The sequence below is a fragment of the Morone saxatilis genome, unplaced genomic scaffold (assembly GCF_004916995.1).
Source record: "Morone saxatilis isolate NCDOM2014 unplaced genomic scaffold, NCSU_SB_2.0 Contig20, whole genome shotgun sequence".
NCBI classification, from domain to species: Eukaryota; Metazoa; Chordata; class Actinopteri; family Moronidae; genus Morone; species Morone saxatilis.
The window spans coordinates 20,473,435-20,486,072 of record NW_023339763.1 but is presented as its reverse complement, the minus strand read 5'-3'; the positions used below and the strand labels follow the sequence as shown (position 1 = coordinate 20,486,072).

The following is a 12,638-nucleotide window of genomic DNA, read 5'->3' as shown; positions in this document are numbered from 1 at the left end:
GAGAAAGAGAGGGAGGGAGGGAGACATAAAGAATGTCTACAAAGGCAAAGCTGGTGTCTGACTTAACGAGCATATCATTTCATTTCACTACCCTTAACATCAAGCATATCCAGACCATAACAGAATAATTAGCTCATCGTTGTAGACTGTATCACAGGGACGGCAGCCTAATAGAATAACACTGGAGCTCTTGTGCTGTGATTGTTCTACAGCTTCCGTCAGAGCGTATGTGATGCCGTACCTCTTTGCTGATGAAGGAGCTTGACAGAGTAACAATGGACCAGAAGAAAATGCCACAGCTCAGGATGACCTTTCTGTTGAAGCGGTCGCCCAGGTAACCGAAGATGGGAGCTGCCACCATGAAGCTGCAGATGAAGACTGCAGAAGGAAAAAAGGAAAGATAATAATGTTACTGATGGTGTAGACGTGTCTGTTTCAGTCTTGGCATTGCATGGATTTATTCTCATGGATATATCTATTCACAGTATCAAGTGTTACTACATTGCAGTAAAAAATCCACGAGTTACTAACTAAGCAGCAAGTATTTCAGCTTTCAGGTCCACTTATTAAGCCAAGACCTGTCCAGATCGACTGGGTGATAGCAGTCAGCCAGAGACACAGTGAAGGACTGCCAGAGGACACCCCCATTCAACTCCAACCAATTAGGATTCTATTATACCTCAACTACACTCACTACAAGAAACATGGCGAAAGAATATTAAATACAGATGATACAGCGCTAGAAAATGTCACTGTGAAAGGTGATTTGGGTTGTAAAGACTTCAATTTGTAAAAAGAAAAGAGGAGGAGAAGCCAGGAGTTGTACAAATGTAGTGCCCTACAATCCAAGGATTGCAGGAATACTAGTTTGGAATACAGCCAAATATAGTAGCTCTTAAAAGAGACAGAGGGAGAAAAAGAGGGCAAGACAGATCCAGGATTGTATTTTGTCAGTTTGCTGGGATCAAACAAATTAAAAAGGTGGCAGAGGGGAAAGAAAATGTGTCAGGGTTTTATGTATCATTGCTGGAATTACAATAAAACTGACCAGATGGAAGGCGATTAATAGCAATATATCACCAGCACGGATTCTTTCTCACTTTCTTCCAGGGAGAGGACCATGGTGGCTGTGTGGCCATAAATAATTCCTCCATCTTAATTCCTTACAACCAAACCTATGTCCCAGTGAAAGAAACACCAGTGCTTTAAAATGTTTTCCCCTCATTGCCCCACTGCTGACTGGACAACCAGGCTGTTGTTCTCAAGGCTTTTACTCAATATTTATGAGGAAGACCAACTCAAAGAGACCTACATTTTTAATGCTCTCAAACCGAGTTTTATGTCTTTGCAGAGGAGAAAGGGCAGAGATGTTACTCTTGACAGCAGCGAGGGGAGCTGGGGAGTGTTTTGACACATCATCAGCATAAACATACAGAAAGAGGAAGGGAGGAGAGGAGATGAGAGGGAGAGGAGAGGAGGGGGGTGTTATATAAGACAGAGGCACCACAGTCCCACAGCTGCTGAGGCCAACCAACAGGATAAGGGACAATAATCAGATTATAGCATAACTGTAGTTTTGAACACGTGATATTACGGTATGATAAAAACAAAAAAAATAAAAAGATGTCCTTTTGTAACCCTATTTTGTGAGAAGAGTTACGCAAAAAAGTGTAAAATCATCCCACATTACTCTGCTCTAACTTTATTTTATGTACACCATAACAGACCCTTCACCTTTGTTATATTTTTATATTTTCTTTTAGTTTACATTTAAAAAAAAACAACAACTAATAAAATATTAAAAGATAAAAGAAAATAGACCCACATTGAAACAAAAAACACCTACAAAAACAGCAGCAACATGCACATAAAAAACACATCAAATAGTACATGGTTCTGGGAGACCTTCAGATTAAGAGCACCTCTGTGAGTATGCTTATTTTTTTTTATAAAACTTCAAACAACAGATATTCTGCACTGTACAATCACATTGCTTGAGGAAATGGATAGGGCCAGTGATTCACACATTTTCTCCACGTTGTTCAATAAATTCTCAAACATGATGTCAACACCACTGGATCATTTTCTAACCTGACAAATAAAATGTGTTTTTTACAACCTTAGGCAAAAATGATTTATCATTTCTCAAAATAACCCTCACACAGTTATTGTTTAGTGGGGTAGGTAGCCTTGCTTTAGAAAAGATCCAAAGAGAAATTATTAAGTCTAAAGATGTAAATTAATATTACAATGATATATTAATAAATATAATGTCAAAACATTCAGCTAAACTTGATATTTTATACAAACAGACATTCTGGTAAAATACAGCTATCCTCCAGTGACCCCAATGTGCCATTTTGAGAAAAAGAATCCCATTTCAGAAAGTGAAAGGTAATCTAAAATCTAATTTAAATCTAATTTGAATTATTATTAATGAATGATACAGTTTGGTTTCACAGGGGCTGGGATTACTTTATCTGCTCATTAAAGATAATGAGTCTCTCCCACCTCATCTCTACAGTATGTTTCCCCTCTCTACCACTCAGCCTCACTACTCTCCTGTTCTGTGTCTCGCTCTTGTTGCCTGCATTTCCTTCCTTCTCCCTCTTTCTGCAGCCTCCATCATGAGCATTTATGTGGCTAAGTGCTGCAGGTCTATTGTGTAATGCTAAATGACTCTGATGACTGCTTAGTGCAGGTCTGGCTCTCTAAAGAGCTTTACCAGCTCACCCTGCAGCCACAGCACCGCTGAAGAAACCATGCACACACACACTACACACACAGAGCATGGTGTTGTGCACACTGGAGATAAGATGAGGGAGAGGTCCACAACCACCCACCACCAGCTGGTACCACATAGGTTTTAAAAGCCAGGGGCCCAGGGATCATTACTCGGCATGTCAAAAATACATATCCTCACATCATTAACTGGCCTATTGTAAGTCATTAGCAGCAGGACCACACATCACCAGCTTTCTGTGTCTTATTTCATGTAATTTTGTGATTTTTTTGATAAGCCACACCATTTTCTTAAGGCCCATTATCACCTTTTAGCAGTGTCAGCACATGGGAATGAAGTCAGGTCTTGACTGTGTGCTCGCATTTATTTAGTGTTAACTTTGCTGCTTATTAACCCGGCAGCTTTCTGAGCAAAGGAGAGGAGCTTTGTGTTCATATATATTTAATATCCTGCATGTTTGCTCTGAGTTTAGCTTTAGCGTAAGCATAGGAGACACTGGAGAGAGAGACAAAGGTGTGTGTGAAGTCACAAATTTGACACAAATTACTTGTGACTTCACTTGGACTTGAGCCTTTTGACTTTAAAATGTTTGATACTTCCCCCAAGCCCAAAGAAGTACATTATTTAAAAAGTGAGCCACCAATTGTTTTATTACCCTTTAAAACAACTAATATTAATGCTATTCATTCCCAGCGAATCAGCACTTAATTCCCCAGATCCACTTTGTTTGAACCAATCCGACAGCATCCAATCAAGTTGCAGGAGAGAACCAGGAAGAACCATGAACTGCCATTTGGAAAAAAAATGACACCCAAGATAATTTCTCAACTTCTTGGTGTAGAACAACTGTCCAACCCAATGGTATGTGTTCGTCAGATAAACATTTTCTCAAGAAGCTGCTTTGAAGTGACAGAAAAATTACGAACTTACGTCACACTTGAGTTACAAACAGATGCTTTGTTCACCTGACAAGAGACATAAGGGAATGTTGTCAGGTTGTTTATTTTAAGCAAAAACAAGTACGCCCTTTTACAGAATCAGGGCGCATTAGTTTTAATATTATTGAATTTTCTCCTATCAAATTCTTTCTAAGTTGGCACTGACAACCCTGCTGTGCTCTAAAGATTTGGATCGGGAGAGGTTGTAGTTCTCTTTGACCTAAATTATAGATCTGCAAGAATATAAAATATTTGAAACAGGCCTTTATTTGAATTTACAAACAGACATCATATCTCCTGCAAATGCCCGACTACATACATTGACAAAACATACTGTAAGGCTTACATAATCTACAGTATAATATGGATTCACAAAGGAGACACCTGGTTCTTTTCAATCTATGAAAATCAATAATATAATCTTTCATGGTTTCATTTTCATGTATTAATCCAATGTTGACGTACAGTTGGAGTAATCTCCATTATATAAGACACATGCTGTCACTAGGACAAGATGCACACTGATATTGCATGTAACCTTTATGGAGACTCATCTGCTCCCAGGAAATGCTCTGTCACTACAAAGACTGTCTCTAAAACGATCCCACTGTTCTCCTGTCAGTCTCCTTCGAAGGCTGTAAACCTACGAGGGCCCAAATAAAGAAATCTGTCATTCTTGGAAACAATGATTTCCTCCTCCGAATGCAGCTCATTTTGAGGGATCCGGTATGTTTCCTTAAAAAATAAAATAATGCTCAAACACTTGAGACTACATCACAAGTTAATTATGGTATTTATTTAAAAGACATCATCAGGTTTGAAAAAGCATCATGTTCTTACGGAATGTTATGCATGCAGCATAATGGGCAGCGCAGACCTGGTGTAAGATATGTTTGGCTTCATTAGTGAGAGTGACAAGAAAATAAATGTGTTCAGTCTATTTCAAGGCATCACAGGAAAGACAAACAAAGCATGACTAACAATAAGTCTTCACAGATGCCAGGTCATGCCCAAAACTCTCAGTGCAGGCAGTGAGAATTGATAGGAAAAGCTTAATTATTCATAACTCAATTTGCAGAGGATGTGTCTAATTTTGCGGTCTGAAACACCTTGAATGGCCCTGTTGAACAGAAAGTTGGCTTGTGTTTAAATCAATGGACAGGTTTAATTGACAAAATAACTCTTAAATATGAAACATTCATCTAATGTTGCCTGTCCTCACAAGTCACATTCCTACGGTGACCACTATTGTCTCTTTATTTAACTTGTTTATGCAGTGGAACACCATGAGGCGACTTGTTTGTATGATCTCAACTGTGCCATCAGAGATAAGCCCTGGCTAATCACCAAAGATGGCAATCTCTCATAAATAAAGTGCATATGTAACAAATATTCAACAGGAAAAGCCAACAGCGAGTTGGTGTGTGGAGCAGAAGCACTCTGTGGATGTTTACACTGCAGGCCAAAGGGGAGGAAAAGTTTTCATAACCTCATTTATAGAACAATGGTCAGCTTTGACTACTCTTTCAGACAGTGACTGACTCAAGCTGCATTTTCAGTGTAGTAGAAGCAGAAATTCCTTTTACCATGAAGCACCAATTGATGCCTCTAAAAATACTGTACAGTACTGATAATGTTATTTTTACAGATACAACAAAGCCTTTTTTTATAAGGCAGGATGTATTCCTGAAGCAATTACTTTGAATTCTGATAATTACAGTTTTCACTGTTGGTGTGTAATTATGATAGCTATCAGTGACGATGACAGCATTACATAGACATCTGAGGGAAGTGACTCAACCGTAGACTGGAAAACAACTTAAACAGACCCTACAGTATCAGCACTGCCTGACATCCTGCATTTATCATAAGGATTATTTTACATATTCCCCACTATTAAACAAATACACATGCATTTCCTTGATTGTTTATCTTCTCTTAGGCTGTGGGTAATTGGCATAAGTTAAGAAAACTGTAACCTTACTGAGTTGTTTGAGCATTTAAGGTCATTTATTAATGTCACCTCATCTTACTGCAGGGTCCCCTTTGAGTCCAGTCTAGTAGAAGTGGTTTTGTATTTTAAAGCCTCTATAGAGAAGATAAATTAATCATTATTCCTTCTTATCTATTTCATTCTCTTTGTAGCCAGGGCTTAAAGCGAAAAACTCAAAGTCTCTGTGTACTTCTGACAGAATAGATAACAGCAGTCCAGAGAATGAACTTAAAATTTCTCACAAAGAACACAATGAATTCTAATTTCAGTCTTATATGTGCTTCAGGTAGGAGTGTCAAACAGGTTGTGATGTGCTTCAAATTCCAAATAGGATGCTGAACATGTTTCTCACAGTCTCCCAGCGAACAAATGACATCAATTACCATAGTCTTAGCACATTCCACGTGAGTACAATGGTTGTGCAAGAAGTCTAAAAGCAGACACAATACCAGGCATACTGGAGACACTGGAGTCAGGTATTTAGGTGTAACATTACTAGTGTGATGTTAGCCACAGGTGAATCACGGAGTGTGTCCGATGGTTACCTCTGTATGATGCGGATGAGGCCCCAGACAAGCCACAAGACATTAAAATGTGTGTTCAGGAAGCTAATGGAACATTGTCAGTATTAATATATTATATTTTATAATATATATAATAGTCAAAGGTTCTTCTGGCCAAAATATATTTAGTAATCACTTACTGATGTTTAAATTCGTCGTCCTGTTGTGAAGTTGAACAATTCTTGACCTTTTAAGTAAACCTAAGTAAAGGTTTATCAATTAACAGCATAAGTCTGCCGTTATATAAACAGTATGGTAAATGTCAGTGACTTCTCCATTTATCATCCTTTATTATCAGCATTCTTTTTTTGCTATAATCTGATCTAATTTATCATTAGCACGTTTAACACCTTATAAAGTATGTCTCATGGTGGGTTGGTAAAGCCTTTTATCACTATTATATTGAATAAAGAAAATGAATTGAAATTGTTGGTCTAATTGTCTCTTCTTCATGGTTCAGTCAGGTAGCCTGATGATGGATTTTTTTTCTTTTTTATAAGACATTTTTAATTAAATTAGCCTCTACATGCAAGTATTTAAAGACAGAGACACGGCTCATAAATGTGTTACAGTCGAGTCTCTCAGAGGCGTGCTGTGGAGACAGAAATTAACGACACTGAATGTAACTCAACTCAAAAACTGAATACAATTGAGGATGCTGCACCCCCACTGTTAGACCCCCCTAAACACACACAAACACACACACACTATTCTTCTGCCACACACAGAGGGAGACTAGAAACACCGGACATCCAGCTTTGCTTTGATTGGCCAGCAGAACAAAACCTCCTGCGATGACTCACCCCCTATGATTCAATGCCACTGTGAATAGAGCATCGGGAGGAGATGCACACGCATGTATATTGAGTGTGTGTGTGATTGATATTCACTGAGGCTGTGCTAGTTTCCCCCTGAAGAGAGCACCTGTGAGGCTCTGCATCCGGCCGTGGGATACCAAATGCTCTGCAGCACATTTGATCCTTTTTTTTTTTTAAAAACATAAAGGCATCGAGACACTTCGTCTGATTGTATATGGAATAATTCACATTTCTCATAAAGGTGGTTGAATGATTTAGTTTGTTAGTGGAAATGAAAGTACTGTAAGGCACCTTAATCCCCTACCAATGCAGAAAGTATTCTGCTGCTTTCAAGTGCTCCCTTTAAGCTCCTACCTCTGATTAGACTTTTGAAGTAAATATTATTTGTCACAGATTCAGGTACTTCTGCTTGAAAGTAAAATTTTTATTTTTATTTAATATAGATATCAAGTGGCACAGAGCTACTTAATGCTGCAGAATGCAAAATGGAAAAACTATTTCTGGGACACTTTTGCTTCTTTAGGTTATTGAAAATAAATTACTACGGGAAGCTGAACAGAGGAAAAATAGCTACACTGAACAGTTGCTAATAATGTCTAATAATAAATGACATTGTTATTATGTTCTCTAGACCCTTAAAGACAGATCTCATTAATTTGGATCTCTGAAAATTCCTGCTTTCCTGTCTATATGTTTTTTTCCCCTTCAGGCACTGTCATCCTTGCAGCTGTGAAACCTGACAGTCTGGACTTACAGTCTAACCAAGGGATGACAGTTTGAGGAATTCGAACGTCGTTCAGCTGCCAGAGACAGAATTAGAGGAATAGGAGAGCATATCCTCTCTGCAGGTCTGTACATGTCTGCAGGATAGGCGTTGCCATTCAGTGCCATTTACAGCACAGCCAAGTGTCACTTTGACCTGTTCACTGTGGACGAGGTGTGTGTCGAGGTGTCAGCGTTCATCGCATTGTGAATTAGCCGCTTCCATAAATACAACTTCCCTCTTCAGTGTCTGTTGACTCTCCTCCGCCTTTGTGCCCCTGTCCTTTTCGTCATAACAAGGTTATCTGCTTACTGCAACCGGAGGCGTTTGTATGAAGAGTAAACGCTGCATCAGTAATGTCTGTTAGTCAGTAAAAACAGCTTTGTAACTCCACCTCTTAAATACGCTTAGTCCAAGAAGGTCTCAAGTCTACTCTAATATTATCCCTATCATCATGCAGATTAAATTATAACTTTTATAATACAATACAAGTGTCAATCACACAAGTTACTGCTTCAAAAAGCTTGACAGTTATAAACACTACAATGCACTATTGTAATACTATCACATAAAAGTTCCACTGTGCACACAACAGAGATGCATGGACGCAGTTTTAAACAATTGATCAAAAGACACCAAATGAATGAATCTGTCCACGATGTTGGACTACCACTATGTGTGTGTTTGGCACGAGCTGCTGGCTGACACATCTTCAACAACACCGCCCACTTTATCTGTAGTAAAAAAACACTTTCTTTTAGCTATTTCTCAACAGGGTGAACCTTTTATATTAATGCACTTTTTAAAAAAGAAACTTTTTGGTACTTGTAAGTAGTAACGCCTGCAGTCTCTACAGGAGCCACAAGGGTCCTGATTAAAACTGATCACAAAGACTTATGTAGACGTGGAACACTAACTGAAACTTTCCACTACGACATGTGAACGCACCATTTGAATTTCTTGTGAATAAATCCTCATGGTTGCCAGGAAGGAAGAGACAGTGTAACAGTAAAATAAATGTACATACATACACATGGTTTCCTTAAACGAAAACATATTTATAATAATAATAATAATAATAATAATAATAATAATAATATTGTGTGATTTATATATTGTTTTGACATCTTTGGGCAGCAGCTTCTATCTCTGTGAGTATTTTATTTCGGATAACCTCATGGTAGCGTAGTATTACATTAATCAGTGTAATGCATATGTGCAGTTATAGTAATACAGAGGTTGAAATGACATGGTAAGTTTACTGCTGAATTGCAGCTATGGAGACTTATCAGCTTGTATTCGTTTAACAAAATGCAGCCTGGAGGCTTCTCTTGTGTATTATATTTAACACAACACATCTATTGTTGTTTACTGGAGTTCTGGGTCTCATAAAAGGCCGCTGTGTATCCATATCGAGAAGAGCAATTTACTCTTCTCTCTGCCTACTCTCTGATATTCAGATGAAATAAGAATAAGAAAAAAATCAATATTCTTTACTACAAAGGTTGGGATAGGATGTTACATATATTTTATTATCTTGCTATAGCTGATTGAAAATAGTCCACAAAGAGAGCAAATACAACAGGGAGTGGAATAAGGAAACTAAGAGCAAGATCTTCCTGCCAGTCAATAGTGTCCAGTGCACTGTGGCAGCAGTGTGTTGTGTTTTCTATCAGGTGTGCAGTACCGGTGGGAGTGGTAGCTTTGTTTCTCCTTCCTCTAATGATTAATGGGACTGCCTGTGTAGGGTGTGTGCATAACTTTGGTTTGACTAGGACACCCGGGCCGACCAATACGTCTTCACCCGGGCCGACCAATACGTCTTTTTTCTTTTTTCATACATCTCTGCCTCCTGGATTCTCCTTCATGTGACGCCCCAAACATTTCTGCATTCCTCGAATATTTGATCACCACTAATTCTCTCCGAAACCCCTCCGTTCAGACTTCACCCGTGTTGTATTACCAGTGCGTTGGCTGCTGTTTGATAAATACCACATGCAGCCTGGGAAATACCCGTGCAGCACTCTCTCGCCTGCTTCTGTGAAACTTGACAGTTAATTCCTGCAAAAGCTGTCATCCAGCGCTACCTAATGCCAATGTAAAGCCCTTTTATTTTATTCAATCTCTCAGCTACTCTGAGAGCTGATAGCTTGTCACCGCAGCTGCAGCCAATCTCTCTACTACCTGCTCAGTGTGCGAGCTGCAGCTGGGGAGAATTACACGCTGCTACAAATACCAGGCCGACTGGCAAGAGTGCACTAGAACATCATCTTTTGCAGATTACCAGCTCATATTATAAGCAAATGCATATGGTAAGGATAAAGAAAGGTGCTTGCTTCTGCTCTAATACCAAGAAACAGTAGTGAGATATTCGTTTAGTTAGCTTCCAGACTGCAGTCCAAGCAGCAGCATTAATAAAAACATCTAGTTATTTTTTCCCAGAGACTTTCCTGTGGCTGGTGACATGGCACCGAGCGGGGATCCAGCAGAGCACTTCAGTGCAGGGTGAGCAGTTTTTCTTTCCTGCCATTTTCCTGCAGTAACTACAGGAGCAGCCAACTTAATGACAAGCTCCGGCTGAAATGACAGAGGATCCCGCTCGTCTGTGTTTGTGTTCTTGTGTGCTACCCTTGTTATTGGGACTAATGGCATATGAAAACTAGGGCTGACACACACAGATACAGACACAAATTACTTACACATGCTGTACACACACTCTTTTAATGTTAAATGAAAACAAACCGAATGAGCAAGCAGCATCCATATCTTTGACCTTGACTTGCTGAGGTATGTATGCACATGTGTTTGACTAGGAGGGGTGTGGAGTGTGTGTGTTTTCAATTGATCTGTTGATGTCACTTGGAGCAGAAAGAGTGGAGCAGCCTCCCGTGGCGTCGGGCAATCGATCAGTGTTCAACCTCTTTTTCAAGAGAAAATAATGCCAAAAAATCTTGTTTCCATGAATGCTCAGTCACTCCCATGATGACTAAAAAAGATGAAGAAATAACAGGCCTATTTTCACCCCCACCTCCCCACTGTTTGTACAGTGTCTGTGGTGCTTAAAAACAAGTGGCGATTAGAGATCTGGTAGGACATTTACATGAAGAGGGGTTGACAGCATGCTTGTTTAATTGGCCTTAAAATCCTGATTGGATTGGCAGTCACTCATCGGCAGCGCTATTGGTCCGTCAACAGGAAGCGAGGGGGAAGGAGACGGGGAGCAAGGGTGCCAATCATCGCCCAACAGCTGCCCTCCTCCGAGACATGGCCTATAAAAACAGCCTAAGATGGAGACACATACACACACAAGCTATAATGTCGATGCATCATCAGGTCATCGTTCTATTCTCGTCTCTGCAGGAGAGGGGGCGCTGAACACCATTGTAACGCAATTATTTGGCTTTGGGAATCAATAGTGGAGAAGATTAAACCTCGCTGCCATGCATGACCAGAGGGAGGGAGTCACAGGTGGCTCTTTCTTCCTCCTTCATTTCCCTTCATCCCTTCCATCTCCTCTAACTCCTGTAAGGTGCCAGTGGGAGTGACAACAAGGCAACAGCTGCCAAACTGCTGATAGAGAGAGACAGAGTGAGAGAGAGGAGGTACCAAGGGATACCGACGAGGGCAAGAGACAAAATAGGAGCAGCTGTGAGTGGCCAAAACAGCTGATCAAGCACTGATAGTTCAACTTCCCACTGTGTAAAAGGAAATCAGAGAGGCCTCCATTCAACAGTAGACATTTTTGATTGACATTGACCATAAACCTATGCAATTGGTTACTGAGCTGAGACCCAGTAAATAACAGGCTTCAGACAACCACAGCCACAGTGGCAAAGACCCGACTTCTAGTAAGTACAATGCAGACTTCTCGTGGTTTAAGCTTAAAAGTCTTCATGGGCAGTATAAGTCTGATGTGTTAACGGAGCTCAAGCCCTAAGTCTTACACAGCACCTGTGGCCTCATTCCTTACTGCTCACATACTGGCTGAATGGCAGACTGACACCATGTTAAGACTAGAGCAATGTCAGTTGGTGTGTGTGTGTGTGTGCTGGTGTCGTGTTTCAGACAAGGTGGGCAGCCACACACAGAACAGGGTACAGACAGTCTGCGAGCTGTTTTGAGCGCTGGCTCCTTATTAAGCCGCTGCTCCGCTGTACATCCAGCCTGACTGACCCCAATATCTCTGCCTCTATGTTAAGCAGCAGTGGATAATTACTATGCTAGCTTCCATTGTATGAGATAATTCAACCAATTAAGACTTTTTTTTCTGATTTGCCTCAAAGCACTTGAATACAATAACGACAGCATGTTAACAAGAGTAGAAAACCTTCTCTCAGATTTCCCTGTCTGGCTAAGAGCTCAAAACTCCCCCCAACCAAAGGTAACACCATCCAGGTGAACCCCCTCTCCTCTTCCTCTCTTCCATTAACCTTTCGTGCCCTCCGTACCCTCGGGACTGATCCTGTTCACAGCTGTGTGTGGATGTCACTCACTTCAGATAGGCGCAGCCCGGGGGCCATTAGCACAGAGGGCTGTCATTTCCAGTGGGAGAGCAGGGCTCAGGCTGTCCTGGTGCTCTGACAGGTCTACTGAGCTCAGGTGAGTGAGACCCTCTCTGCATGCTGATGGACGCGCTGGAGAGCTCCAGGCTCAATAAGGCTTGCTTTTAACGTAACCTGACTGACAGCTATGAACACCTCATCCTCTTACACAGAGAGCTGAGACCTCAGCTCCTCCGGCTATAATGATAATGACACTCGTGCACACACGCACACACACACACACATGCACACATGCACACATGCACAATAAAAATGAGG

The 12,638-nt window shown here is 40.6% G+C and overlaps 1 protein-coding gene across 1 annotated transcript in view; it reads right to left on the bottom strand.

Moving 5' to 3' along the window:
• Positions 1 to 12,638, bottom strand: part of spns2 (spinster homolog 2 (Drosophila)) — a gene marked incomplete in the record, with an annotated part of 62,423 nt that overhangs the window by 26,124 nt on the left and 23,661 nt on the right. The window contains 1 exon segment of the mRNA XM_035667157.1: positions 242 to 378. Within this exon segment, the coding sequence (XP_035523050.1) occupies positions 242 to 378 (137 nt within the window).